Below are 14,561 nucleotides of genomic sequence, written 5' to 3' on the forward strand. Positions count from 1 at the left end.
TCATGAGACATGGACTAGCAGGCTCACCTCTGCAGCAACATGTAAATGCGAGAGGTCAGAGGTAGTAGACAGTCCGACACGGTCCAGTCCGTGCTGATGATCTTATGGACCAGATCCAGGATGGGCTTCACCCGCTCACAGTGGGCGATAACATCTAGCATGGACACAAAGAAAACCATGGCCCTCATTTTCTCAAAGGCAATCCTTGTATATCTATTTTCAACAAGCAAAGATAAACAAGTTAAGGTTGAAGATACAGGCAGACCTGTGACCCATCAGTGGGGGTACTTTTGACCCCAGGATCCCTACGATTTTATAAACAAAGCAATACATTACTTGGTCAAGAGAGGATCATCAACAGTCTATGCATGTTGCTCATCAATACATGTTGCTCATCACTACATAAAGGTCCCATGGCATCTTACTTTATGGAGGCTTTAATATAGATATTAGTGGGCCCCTAACACATTATTTAAAGACGTTCCCGAAATTCAGCTGTGGTGCAGAATTACATCCACTACGAGCCAGTCGCACATTGAGCTTTCCCCAAAAACGCCGTTTCGGTGTCTGTTGCTTCAATGCAAATGAGGAGGAGAGAGGCGGGTCAAGGAGGAGGGTGGGGGTATGGCCCTGAGCAGCTTGTGGCCAAGGTACCCTGCGCTCTGGTTACAGTGGATGTATCGCAATGGCGAGGCGCACACAGCCTTTGGCCGTGTTCTGTAAATGTTCTAGAACACTCCGGGTGCTCCGGCAGGAGACCTGGAGCTCTATATCTAAATAATATCATATTATACACAATCGCGGGCAACAATCCCTTCCTCCTCCATGATTTTCATGCCATGGGACCTATAAAATGCCACAAAAGTGATAGAATTCACACGTCCATGTATAATGTATGTAAAAAAACAGAACGACTCCTTTCAGTCTTCAAAGACGGTATTAAATCTTCCATTAAGTGTGAATGCGAGCAGTACCTGCGGTGGACACCACGTGCAGCAGCATCTCCACCTCGCAGGTGAACAGGGTCCAGGCGCTGTAGGAGTAGTCCCAGCGCACCACGTAGCCCTGCTCCCCCGCCATCACCACCTGGCCCAGAACGCCCTGGGGCATCCGCAGGTTGGTCTGCCCGGAGCCTGGGGGCAGCGACAGACCAGGGATCAGTGAGAGTGAACCACCTCCTCCACCAGCCTGGAGTCATTCCAGTGCGTACTGGAACGGAGGCCACTATGTTTGGCATTCTGTAATAGTTATGCTGTTTAGAGAAACGGTACCGCAGCCTCAGGGCCCAAACCCAGAGGATGACCATTGACCTACAGTCACTGATCTAGACAGGGCCACCGTGGAGCTAGACTGCACCGCCCATGGATGTAAAGGCCTTTTCTTACCAAGAGGGTAGAGGAGTTTGGGGATCTGTCTCCTCCAGAGTGTCTCGTCGTCCTTGGAGATGATTTCGTTGGGCTTCTGCTTGTACACCTCCGTGTAGAAAGACATCTTGTCCAGAAAAGTGTAAACCTGCCCCCACATAAAAGGAAAAAAATATATTGTTCAACATTGTACATTTGTTTAGAACGAAACCCATGTCCTAAACAGCTGTGTGTGCTACAAGTGGCAGTGTGTGTGGAGTTTGAGCACCTTCTTTACGGTGGACTTGTTTGACAGAAGAGCGGTGAGGAGCTGTAGCAGCGGGCCGGTCTTGTGAGGAAACATCCCCACAGCGCTGTCCAGGATCATGCCCAGGCCCATGTTGGGTCTCTGCATGGACAAACCAGAAGACCACGCAGTGAATAATACCATTGACATGTGGTGGTCATTTCTTTATAGATTCACTGTGGGACTCACCATTTCCCAGAAGAGCTCGGCAAGACTCGGAGCAGAGAGCACCTCGCATGCAGCGTCGATCAGATGCTGCAGGAGCAAATTAAGGCTTTGGTCAGCAAGGAGAATCAACACACACTTCATCAGCGATCGATGACTCAGAGTCGAGTAGGATGGTCCTCCTGGGGCAGGCGGGCAGGCGGGCGGGCGGGCGGGCGGACACACACACACACACACTAGATCTTCTGAGGCCATGAGTCTCAACAGGAAACCGATCGATTGCCTACGCTGGGTTTGAACCCTAAGTGAAAGAGTTGAAGTACCTCTGACGGCTCATCACACTAACACCTGGTGGTATAATATGTCCCCTTTAATGAACAAATGTGGACAGTCGGTTTGTTGGCCCATTTCCTTGGATAGCTATGGATGGGTTGGAGTCCTGCCCAGCAAAACAATCATCATAAACACTCATGGATAGTTGTTCAGTCCCTACTCCTGCAGATCGTACCTGTGGGCTGCCCAGGGTCTCCTCTTCAAAGGAGGTGATGACGAAGGAGAGGAGGCCATAGATACACATCTTGGCAGTGCTGGCTGTACACTGTAGGGCGATAGGAAAATAAAGAAACATTTAAAGATTGATAAACCTGCACTATTCATCTATTTATTTATTAGCAATCTGGTGGCTTGAGTTGTAGTTATAGCTACATACAGTTCAGCCTACTTTATAAGTCAATACAGTATTATTCGATTTTCTAACGGTGGGCAGGAACTAGGGATGGGAATTGATAAGAATTTCACGATTCCGATTCCGCTTATCGATCCGATTCCTTATCGATTCTCTTATCGATTCTCATTGGGTGAGAAAATAAGTATAAATGTGTTTGTTTGCATTACATCTCTTTAATATCTGATCAGAAGTGCTTCTAGTATTAGGAAATTGTACATTTTCAAATCAATTGGTCTAGACGAAAAAATATATCGCTTTTTAAGCCCAAATGCCATCATTATGTGCCATACAACTAAAAACACAGACTGAAAACAGCCAAGTAAGAGCTTGTGCCTTTTGGAATTCTAACAGTGCTCATTTGCATTCAACTTGTAACAAAATTAAACTGACATAAACAAAATGAAGCATTGATTAGACAGAGATTTATTAGATGGGCCTACCTAATAAACCGTTGGAACACACAAGACCGGAAACCATAGCAATGCCGGTAAACAAACCCCGAAAAGCCCAATCCCTATGAGAGCTCCCCACGCTACGGCCATCCGGAGGCGACAGAGCTGTTGGCCGTGATATTATATATACAATTATAATATAGTATATAATATATTATATACTATTATATATAGAGATCCGGGAGTCGCAAACTGCAACAATCACTTTCTCCTCCATTCCGCGGTTCACCCGGACTGCACTGCACTGAGTTTGACGGCTGAACGCTGATTGGCTGTTACGTTACACATGTCACTCAGTTATCACGCTGTTGAACGCTGATTGGCTGTCATCACGACAAAAACTTGTCGCCGGTTTTCTCCCGCGACAAACTCGCCCTTATACGCGTCTCTACGTTCACTTTGTATGGGATCTTGTATGGGATCTCGCCCCGTCGCGTTTGGTTTGAACGCACAATGCGATTCTTCCTCAGCGGCGACATGTTTGCTGCGTTCTGAACCAAATCAAAGCAGCGTGTGTGTGACGTCACGACGCATTTGCCGCGACCGGAACCGATAAGCGGAATCGTTAAGCAGGCTTGCTAACGATTCCAAGGAATCGGTTGACTCGGAACCGGTTCTGAACAAGAACCGGTTCTCGATTCCCATCCCTAGCAGGAACTAGGAGAAAGATTCCCTGGATGGATTGACTTGTGAAATCTTTCTAGTTCAGTATTACATAGGGCAGGTACAAAGCATATTTAAATGCAACCGTTAACTGATACACAGGAAATAGTATGCATGTGGCATCTGAAAATAATCAATCCATACTTAACTAAATACACACCTTGCCAATACATTATGTTCCAATGCTACAAATGAGAACCACTGTAAAGACGCCACTCAATAAGCACTGCCTTACGTTGTTGCCCGAGACCCCCAGGCCCTGCAGCATGGTGGACAGGTACTTGAAGACCCCCAGCTGCAGGGCGGTGTTGCCGATCTTCCTGACGACGGGGCTAGACTCGTTGGGCTTCAGCGTGTGCCTCAGCAGCACCCAGGACAGTAGCACCGGCCCGTGGTGGGGGATGTCTCCCAGCGTCAGCAGCAGCTGGTCCATCTCCTGGAGAATTGCAACACACCGTTTAGCAGCCTGTTTAGCAGCCCAACACTGCTAAACAGGGGCCACTCTCTTCTGTTTACCTTTGCATTTATTCACTTTAATATACTGCGATGTACTGGTACTGGGCCACTTTATAATTGATATTGTTTATACCGTCTGTTTTGTCTGCCCTGTTTGTCTTTACTTTAGCGTCTATTTTTTCTTTTTATAGGTACTTTGTATTTTTATAAGGGCTGTCAAAATGAGCACGTTAATAGCGCGTTAACGCAATCTAATTTTAACGCGAATAATATGTGATTTTGAAAGGTTCTGCCCACAGAATGACAACATTCATATCAGAAATATTTTTTGTTTATGACGTTATTTTCTCAGTGAATGAACCCAATGACACCGTGCCTTGTGCACACTAGTTTTTGAGACACATCCCCTTGCAGAAATCTGCAGGTTGTTGCATCACTAGATAACAGTTAATAATGCAATCAAGGTCGACCTATTAGAATGTATTGTGGCCCAGATCTATAGCATAATCCAAGAGCTACCATGCAAGTGTAAACGTTAAAAATAGAGAAGACATCCATCAGGTATTGGTGTGTGACAAATTCTAGTTTACTTAGGATGTTTAATTTCAAAACCTTGCCCTCTTCTGAGCTCTTTCCAACTCTCCAATCTTGCCTAAAGTAACATCTATAACCTGTTTAATTTGGTTATTATAAAGCACATGCATTGATTTGATTTTTAAACCTACATTTGTTTGACAGAATTTGAGTCAGACCAGAACAATGACTTTTTGAGCATGGAAACCCAACTATTCCTAGGATGGATCGAGTCTGCTATGGGTGGAGGATTAACGACAGAACTATGGTCAAAAACGACAGACGTAGCGCCCACCTTGGTGACCTCAGGTGTGCTGTAAAATTGGTGCTGATCCGTGCAGTCCTCCAGTGCACACTTGTGAAGGAAGTCAATGTCCATCCCTTCTACCAGGATAAGAGAGCTGAAGTACCTGCGGGCAGCAAACACAAAAACATTGGCTACTTCAGATAGATGATGATGAAAATATAGTGTTCAAATGAATGTACAACTGTTATAGCTTTGAAAAACATAAAAAACAAAGAGCAGTCTTACCCGATGCGGTCGACCAGGGGGTCCATGCTCTTGTCCACCAGGTGTCTGTTGGTCTGCCTGAGGCCAAAGCCTTGCTCCTTGAACAGCTTGGTGAAGCTCAGCAGGTCGGTCGGACTCATCTCAAAGTAGGCGTAGTACAGGAACAGGATCTCCAGCAGCAGAGACTGTTCTCGAAGACACTGGCGGAACCACCGCGAGATCTGCCTCTCCGTCTGAAACAAACATTTGGATAGTGGGTTGTATTTATTTGTACATAGTTCATTACATGCAATTTATTCATTTAATTACTTTTTAGTAGTTTTCCTCGCTAGCATATGGGCAATGCCAGTTCAGCTCTACTGTGTCCACTTTGTCAAACAAGTTAATACTAAAAAAAGTGCATTTATTATGAATCATGTAATCAATGCAAGTAGGGTCCATCTCGACTTGGTTTTTTGTGCACAGTTCTCACCATTAGATTGCCATGGGTCTCCCATGTTGGAGCCTCTGCTTTGAACAAGTTCTCAAACTGTGACTTGTAGTTGGCCACTAGGTCCTTCTCCAGTTTATTCACACAGCTAGCATACTCTGCCTTCAAAAGACAGAGAATGAAAAAAAAATAATCATTAAATTCATACCAAACTTAAGATGGTAAATGGTGTTACGGCTGAAGTTATGCTAAGCTGCCTCGTGTATTCATGAAATATCTTACTTTGTAGGGATGTCTCTCATCCTGAAAGTATGTCAATAGGAGTAGGACGCATCGCAGGAGACACACACGCTCCTCAAAGTAAAAGTCTGCAATCTGTGGACACAAGAAACATATTCATGGTTAAAGGTGGTAATTTCTGCAGACACGTGCGCTCAATGAACACTAACAAAGGACGTTTGAAGGAACGGGGGATACCGCGGGAGTTCCCCACCATTGCCCCAGATAATCATAAGACTTTATGGGCATATTGAACATTGCTGTAGCTTCATAATGTTACTGTATACATAATAGCGCGTCCCTAAGATTCCCGCGGGTTTAGCGGTGTAAACCTGCTGAGGAGGCGGTGGGGCAGCAGCACTCCTCTCTAAGGAACCTTCGCCTGGTGGATATTTCCTGCAATGATTCAGAGTTTGCATGGAGAAAAGGGGACTTTCTTTTGTCAGTGTGAGGTGAGAATCAATGAGTTACTCAAAGACCTACAATCAAATTTTTACCCATTTAATAAAAAACGTCAATGTATGGGCGATACTATGGATAGCATCCTCCTCACATGTCCTGAGCCACTTGATAAAGGACCAAAGCATCGTAGTAAGATGGAACACTAATGGAATATATCAACAAATTAGGCCTCCACTGGATTAGCGTGTTTTCTCACAAGGTTTGGGAAGAGGGCATGTGACGCCATTGACATGTGAAAAAAATTAAGTAAGTAATACGATCAAGTACACAACTAATAAGTACAAAACTAAAACCAATGTACAACATGGGTCTAGTCTAGGGGTGTGACGATACTTTGTACCACGAAATATCGCGATACGAAAAACGTTGTTGAGACGAAAAAATTGTTTGACATTATTTTATTTATTTATTTTCAGACTTTATTTATGGACATAAATTTCCACTTAAAAATTCATAGACTAAGAAAAATATATATTTGTTGCCATTTATGACAAGATGATTAGTCTATATCATGTTATTATAACACCTGTTTACAATTTCATAAGAAATGGAAAAATAGCATCAGACTACAAGGATTAAAATAAGACTACCAAGAAGACGATTCTTAACTAGATTTTATGCAATGCCATAAATTAAATTTTTATGACATCAAGTTGTGAAATGAAAGCCAGAACATTTCAATAATAAAGTTCAGGTAAACATAATTGTACATGCATATCACAATCAATTTGATGATCGAGCATAAAGAATGTGTGAATGGCGTTAACCATGTACACTGACCTTGAGCAGTAATGCCTGGCTTTGTCTCTCATCCTGGAGAACAGACTGTGAAGGAAAAAGCTTATAAGTTATTATAATTATAAAAAAATATCATCCAACCTGATTAAAACAAAATTCACCCATAGAAGGAAATCCAAGGGATTATGTGTACCTTTAATGAATTACGCGTTCCTCTGTAGTCCTCTTGTAGGTAGCACTGTAAAATCTGCAAACTCTTTTCCTCATCAAGACCCTGAAAATAAATATACACCGGTTCATCTCAATAAATTATTGTTTAACATTTAAAGAATTAAGTTTAAAAAGGACAAAGATATGATGTAGATTCATTACATCGAAAGTGTAATATTACAAGCCTTTATTGGTTTTAATATTGATGATTATGGCTTCCAGCTCATGAAAACCCAAATATCAGTAGCTCAGAAAACTGTAAAATTACATAAGACCAGTAAATAAAAAAATGATACAAGTATGTTCTTGTACATGCAGTCAGTATTTGGTTGGGCTCCTTTTGCATGAATTACAGCATCAATGCGGAGTGGCACGGAGCCGATCGGCCTGTGGCCATGCTGAGGTGTTATGGAAGCCTAGGTTGTTTCGATAACGGCCTACAGCTCGTCTGCATTGTTGGGTCTCATGTCTCTCTCATCGTCCTCTTCAGGGGGTTCAGCTCAGGCACGATTGCTGGACAATCAAGCACCATAATCCCATGGTCATTAAACCAGGAATTGGTACTTTTGGCAGTGTGGTTGGGCCAAGTCCTGCTGGAAAATGAAACCGGCATCTCCAGAAAGCTTATCAGCAGAAGGAAGCATGAAGCACTCCAACATGTCCTGGTAGACGGCCCCTGACGTCGTTTCTGGGTCAGGAGTGGCTTGACGTGGAATGTCCTTGATACGTCTGTGCATGGCGTCATTTGATGCACTGACTCCTGCCTCAGTCCATTCGTTGTGAAGCTCCCACACATTAACGGTTATCTGTGTTGCTTCTGCACCTTTTTCTGCCACACTTTTTACTTGCACTCCATCTATGAACATGCTTGGATACAGCTCTGTGAACAGCCAGCTTCTTTAGAGATGAACTTTTGAGGCTGCTACCTTGGGTCTACAACATGGAACTTTTAAACAATATTCACATTTTCTGAAAATGAATAAAGGCTTGACATATTTCACGTTGGGTGTAATAAATATGTATAACATACAAATTTCACTTTTTTAAATGATTGATTGAAAATGTTTAATATTCTTATTTATTGAGATGCACCTGTGTAATAAACTATGCATATATTCATATTGAACCCATTTAAGAATATATATACACACACATTAGTGAAAAATTTATGAAAGTAAAGTATAACTCTATAAAAGTGTAATGATAAAATACCTAGACAATACAGAAAGTTAAATAGGACAAGCATCCCAAACTCACCAGCAATTTGCTTATCCTAAGTGAGAAGTCCTTCAGTGGCTTGGCAGCCTCCTTGTTTGCCTTCAGCCTGGCCACAGCTGATGAACTGTATCGAAAAGGGATGGAAAATACAACATTTAAACATTGGTATCTTTTCTAACTGTTTGTGGACAACACATTCTTTAAGACTTATACCTGGCTGGTTTGTAGTAGGTAAGCCCTTGATGTAGCTTTTCCCAGTGCCTGTCAAGCTCTGCCTCTATCTGCGCCTATATTATTGAGGATGTAGGTCAGAGAGAGACAGCAGCATGAACAGAAAGAAAGATGTCAGTTCACATTTAACAAGGATGACCAATGTGGCATTTTGAAGTTTCGTAAAAGACTCCAAACATTGTTGTTTCCAATGCAGGCGCAACCAGTATAACTAAACCTCTGCGATCAGCAATGCAAATAAATATATTATAAACTATGTGTGTGTGTGTGTATATACATATTTATTTATTTATTTATTTGATCAATGTCAATGTCAATGTTTCTAATTAAAAATCAAGGAAAATCAAGTTGTTTCATCGTGTGTTTTAATCCATAGGTGTGGTTGGTGGGTCACCAAACAGACTAACACATGAATAAATTGCGACAATTGAACCAATTCAAGACGGCCTGGATTGTCGGTTAAAAATAATAGTAAGAAAAATCGATAAAGCACATACCGGTTCTCTCAATGCTGACCGACCCAGAAGAATTGTCCATAGCTCCCGACTACTCCTGTGAGAAAACATAGGGTTGGATAATGAGGGAAGACCATTTCCTGTAATTATGTGGTTATCAAAAATACGGTGTCCTGGGAGAGATTGTATATTCGGTTGTTCTACACATACCTATGGGCTGAATCTTATTTACTGAAATGTATTTTGTTTTCATATCTCCCTGAAACGTAGTTCATGGAGTCTGAGATGCAAGCAATCACTTAATAATTGGGTCCTTCAGTGATGATCAACAATGGTGAGGCTCGGTTACTTCAAGCATTTAGAAACAAGTCCTCTTGCTATACCGAAGTAGATGACTGTACATATCCTGTCTGCACCACGTCGGACTCTATTCTACTGGGATAAAGTTCTTAATGAATTCCATATTTTAAAATTAGACGTTATAGTGCAGGCCGTACTATATTATATTCTATAACATGTGTTCAAGGAAAATTAGATTAAAGTTTCAGGGATCTTGTTCAGTTTGTGGACAGCTCAACCACGGCTACTCTCGGTGGGTCGGAAATATCGGCCACTTTATTCCATCTGAATACATTCAAATGTAAAGTTTTTAGTAAAGTTTTCAATACTTATATAGAGACAGTTAGCAGTGTTTCTTAGCCGAGTTGTGAGCGATGCCATGCAGTGGTTGTGACGCTTTGAGTCGCGCTGAAACCATTCAAACAGCGAGCTGGGGCTAAGCTAAGGTACCATAACGTCAGCGTGTTGCTGGTGACCGGGAGGTCTCTACGGAGCGCTCGGTTACTTTAATAAAAAGGAGACCCCGAGTTTGAGGTTGTGAACATCAGGCATTCTTTACAGTTGAGTTTCCCTTTGTTAAGTTATTTGACAGAAGGCCAGGGTAAACTTTAAGTATATGGACTGTTACCTGACACACAAGGCCGCCTCCGCCATCTTGGGTCCCGCCGTGTGATTGGCTGAGCGTCGGATTCCGGTTTCCTGTTCTCACCGTGTGATTGGCTGAGCGTCGGCCTCCTGTTTCCGCCGCGTGCCTCTGCTCTGTGTCTTTGTCTGTTTCCTTTTCCTCTTATGCTCACTATCTGGGTACTATAAAATAATGATACTCATTATGGCTATTTATAGGTGTTAGAATATATATTCACACGTTTTGATCTAAAACTCAACATAAACTTTAGACATATGTAGACATGAAAGTCTCTACCTTGTATATCCCTTCTATCAATTATATTCCATTGACGATTTAATTTATTATGTTAGGTGATGTACACAAAAATATAAAACAACGATAAATAAATAATGAATTCACAATGAATGAATGGGGTGAAATACAAAAATATAATTCAATAAGCAGGAATAACGGATTGTCCTTTTCGGAAAAATACAGTTTTCAGAAGATTTTCAAAAAATGTTATGCATTGTAGTTTTCCAGCTAAGGTTTAATGTATTCTGAAACGGTTAATGTAAAAGTGTTATATGCAAATACATAGGTACATTTAATTAAGATAAGGTATTTTAAACCATTGTGGTCCCTCCTCTTGTGACGCGTCCCCCACGTGACCTGGCTGTTAAACACACCCCCCTCCTGCTGGTTGTGAGGACAGTGTTGCCAGATTGGGCCAGATTTCCCATCCCTGGCTTCAGAGCGCTGCCTGCAACCAGAGTGTCCAGATTGGGTGGGAAATCTGGCAACACTGTGTGAGGACCGCCAGCTGACACCACATTGGCGATCAAACAAGAAGCTGCTACCGCTTTCTGTCAGATCGCCGTTTGTACCAGTCCACACATGCTGTAAGTATTTTATATATTAATGCATATGGAATTCAAACCCGTGCAACGCATCGAAAATGGTTGTATTTTGTAAAGGTTCCTCGTTTGATGTGGACGTAAGCTTGATGCTGGCGTGGGTCGCACCATCCTAGACAGGGCAGTATCCCCCACTTCAGCAGAAAAAAAGCTAGCTTGGCTAAATCGATTTGCAAAATATCGAGCTTTAACGTTACTAAGTACCAGTGCGTTTTCGCCTTGCAGGGTGTACGACAGTGGATCTCGTTGTCAATATTTAATGTCGCACAATGCACACAGCTTACCCACATTTTATTATTTGCAAGAACAAAGGTTGCAGCTATCACACAGAAAAGAAGAAAGAAAACGTCGCTCTCTTTTATACTAAATGTATCATTTTTAATGTTCGTTTGAAAAGAGAGTTTGATCTTATCGTTTGATTTGATGTCAGAGAAGGAGATAAGAGGTGTAAAGTTCACTGATCCTTCGGTAAGATGACTCATGGACCCGCAGATCATATAACTCGCACGTTGTCAGTTTGTCAGTAAAGAGGAGAATGCTGAAGTAAGCATTATTCTAAATCTTGTAAATGCCGTTTGATTTAAGCCGTTTTTCCACGAGAGTAACACTTGTCTTTAACAGGTGATCTGCAGTAAATGAAGAGACCAACACATGAAGGATGCACGCTAGAGGAGCCATCTGCTAATGACCATTCCGTTTTCGAGAACGTCCGTCTAGTCTCTTTCCCTTTCTCCCTCTCTCTTTCAGTTCCTGTGTGCGTATCCACTCTGCCAACATGGAGGTCAACCCGGTGTTGGTGGAGTCCTCTGTGGTCATGGCCATGGTACTGTGTGTCCACATGTCGGTCTGGAACCAGCACTCCTGGTGCTGCATAGCGCTGGTCATCCAGGCGTTCTACGTTCAACACAAATGGGACCGCCTGCTCCGCTCTGGCGGCGCCGTGTTCCAGTTTCGACTGACGGCAAACAGCGGCATTGTCCCGGCCTCCATGGTGATGCCCCTTCTTGGCCTGGTGCTGAAGGAGAAATGCTCCGCCTCCGGGTATGTCTACTTTGAGCGGTTCTCCATGGTGGTCACGGTGACCGGCATGATGCTGGCTCTGTTCCTGTCCCTCATCGCTCTGGGCGTTACGAGGCCGGTGCCCACCAACACGTGTGTGATAGCAGGTATGGCAGGGGCCGCCATCATGTACTCCACCAAGCAGACCCTGACGGTGTCGGAGGTGATCGAGGTCCTGGAGGTGCTGCTGATCTTCGTGTACCTCTGCCTGATCGTGCTGTACCTGCTGCCGCGCTGCTTCACCCCTGGGGAGGCGCTGCTCATCGTGGGCGGCATCAGCTTCATCGTGAACCAGCTGATCAAGCGCTCCCTGAGCCTGTCCGAGGCCAAGGGCGACCCCATCAACTACTTCCTTCCGGTGGTGGTGGTGGGCTCACTGCTGCTGGGGGTCTTCTTCGCCCTGCTCTTCTGCTTCATGGAGTCCGAAACATGGGTGTCATCGCTGTTTTTCCACATGATGACCGCCGTCTTGGCGCTGGGGATCCTCATGCCGTGGCTGGCGCTGTTCATCGGCCGCCACCCCATCATGTGGCTGGTGGACTTTGTGACTTTAAACGAGAAGAGGATGTGCCTCCTGGGCTACTGGCTGCTGCTGGCCAGCATAGCCACCTGTGTGGTGCTGCACCAGAACTACAAGCGCCAGTCAGGTTCCAAGAAGCACCAGGCCTCCACCATCGTCAGGAAGTACTTCCACCTCATCATTGTGGCCACCTATGTGCCAGGGCTGCTGTACGACCGGCAGCTCCTCCACGTGGCCTCAGTGGGGTGCCTGGCCTTGTTCTTGGTGATGGAGTACGTGCGGTACTTCCGCATCCGACCCATGGGGCAGCTCCTGAGGCAGCTTCTCACCTTGTTCCTGGACGAGCGGGACTCTGGGCCTCTGATCCTCACACACGTCTACCTGCTCCTGGGCATGTCCTTACCCATATGGCTGTACCCTGGCCCATGTGCCCCTAAAGGGATATTACCGGGCGCTGGAGGACTGGTGCCATATGCTGGGGTGCTGGCCGTAGGAGTTGGAGACACGGTGGCGTCCGTTTTTGGCAGCACCATGGGAGAGTTCCGATGGCCTGGCACCAAGAAGACCATGGAGGGCACCGCCACGTCCGTGTTCGCCCAGATCATCGCAGTGGCCGTGTTCCTCATCTTTGATGGGAGCATCAATCTGAACTCCACCTACTCGTGGATCGTGGGCTCAATCACACTGGTGGCCATGTTGGAGGCGTACACCACCCAAATAGACAACCTCTTCCTGCCCCTCTACCTCTTCATCCTGCTGCTGCTCTGAACAGGGACCGTCGGGGGCTAAATGATACTAATAATAATATGGCTGAATAATGACTAATGGGATTTTTGACATCTTTGATTTCTGACCTCTATAATAGGATGTGTTACTTTTCAATATATCGAAGGGGAGTAAACAATTGGAAATTGGTATTGATCAAACAATAATGGTTCCCTTTAACTGGGATAGGGAGGGTAGGGCAGATCAATCGCAAAAGTATTGGGATTACCTGTGCGGACAAATGGTAATGATAACATGGTAATCCTGCTTAATTAGTAAGACTAAGAACCACACCTCTGCCTTTTCATTTGGTAAAGCTGCAGATGTTTCATCAGCATGTCCATTTTTGCCTAGATCAAAATCCATTTCAAATCACTTGCCACGGATGGAGATGTTCGTTTCAAGAAAGGATGTTGAACATGATCATTCTCTTTGTTCATTATTGGGTCTGTGATATTCATATCTTTGGTCACTTTGGTTCCTATTATTATAAGAGACACCAACACAAACAAATGTTGACTTGTAAGCGAGGTTTGAACAAAATAACATAGTATTCACGTATGCAACCATGGGCAGATGGATGGGACGGTCTCTAAGTCAAACATTTTGACCGTCTTTGTTTTCTCTTGTAATGTAATTTTTTGCAAATGGATACATGCTTTTGTATAGCCTTTGAAGAACATTATTTAAAATCAAGCTTCTAGAAATGTCTTTCTACGATGAACCGTTCTAGAAGATATGATAGTTTTGCCTCTGGTGATGAACGTAGAGATGGTGGAGGTTAGCCTTATGGACACTGCTTTCTGCACCATATAAAGTGCTGTTGAGGCGGTAATTGAAAAGCATGGCAAGTTTGTCAAGAAGCCGTCCAGCAACTGTAAGAATGTGAGTTGTTGGCACATGGTGACAAATTCTGCTCTTGCATGACACCAAGATGTGAAATTCTGTATGAAACTTAAATACAGAACAAGCCTACTGTAAATTTTGTTGAGCATTTTCTATGAGCCTAATGTTAAATTTTCATGTGGAGACAATTCCTTAAACTCAATGCTGTTCTGAGCTGACGGGTCCCACATATGCACAAACAATGGCCTGTTTCACCAATAATTTTTCCTGATTTATTTATTTTTGATC

The 14,561-nt window shown here is 43.9% G+C and overlaps 2 protein-coding genes across 3 annotated transcripts in view; one reads left to right on the forward strand and one right to left on the reverse strand.

The window, feature by feature from the left end:
• The window catches only part of nup188 (nucleoporin 188), a 30,737-nt gene extending 20,420 nt beyond the window's left edge, over positions 1-10,317 (reverse strand). The window contains exons 1-17 of the mRNA XM_060038588.1: positions 10,188-10,317; positions 9,263-9,317; positions 8,748-8,821; positions 8,574-8,658; positions 7,300-7,380; positions 7,149-7,193; positions 5,910-6,002; positions 5,670-5,789; positions 5,219-5,430; positions 4,982-5,096; positions 3,893-4,093; positions 2,324-2,413; positions 1,840-1,905; positions 1,633-1,752; positions 1,386-1,512; positions 975-1,133; positions 28-154 (exon numbers count right to left, since the gene is read on the reverse strand). Coding sequence (XP_059894571.1) covers positions 28-154; positions 975-1,133; positions 1,386-1,512; positions 1,633-1,752; positions 1,840-1,905; positions 2,324-2,413; positions 3,893-4,093; positions 4,982-5,096; positions 5,219-5,430; positions 5,670-5,789; positions 5,910-6,002; positions 7,149-7,193; positions 7,300-7,380; positions 8,574-8,658; positions 8,748-8,821; positions 9,263-9,317; positions 10,188-10,213 — 1,796 coding nt within the window. The 5' untranslated portion in view covers positions 10,214-10,317. The remainder of the gene's footprint in view (positions 1-27; positions 155-974; positions 1,134-1,385; positions 1,513-1,632; positions 1,753-1,839; positions 1,906-2,323; positions 2,414-3,892; positions 4,094-4,981; positions 5,097-5,218; positions 5,431-5,669; positions 5,790-5,909; positions 6,003-7,148; positions 7,194-7,299; positions 7,381-8,573; positions 8,659-8,747; positions 8,822-9,262; positions 9,318-10,187) is intronic.
• A 594-nt stretch (positions 10,318-10,911) lies between these two features.
• On the forward strand, positions 10,912-13,850 carry dolk (dolichol kinase). Of its 2 annotated transcripts, none has more exons than XM_060038692.1 (2): positions 10,912-11,068; positions 11,831-13,850. In XM_060038692.1, exons 1-2 carry the CDS (start codon positions 11,064-11,066, stop codon positions 13,428-13,430), a joined length of 1,605 nt encoding a protein of 534 aa, XP_059894675.1. In that variant the 5' UTR covers positions 10,912-11,063; the 3' UTR covers positions 13,431-13,850. The 2 variants fall into 2 exon arrangements, with proteins under 2 accessions (XP_059894675.1, XP_059894676.1); XM_060038693.1 differs by having other exon boundaries at positions 10,932-11,068; positions 11,705-13,850.
• The last annotated feature ends 711 nt before the right edge of the window (positions 13,851-14,561 follow it).

Source organism: Gadus macrocephalus, chromosome 19 (assembly GCF_031168955.1).
Source record: "Gadus macrocephalus chromosome 19, ASM3116895v1".
Classification (NCBI taxonomy): Eukaryota; Metazoa; Chordata; class Actinopteri; order Gadiformes; family Gadidae; genus Gadus; species Gadus macrocephalus.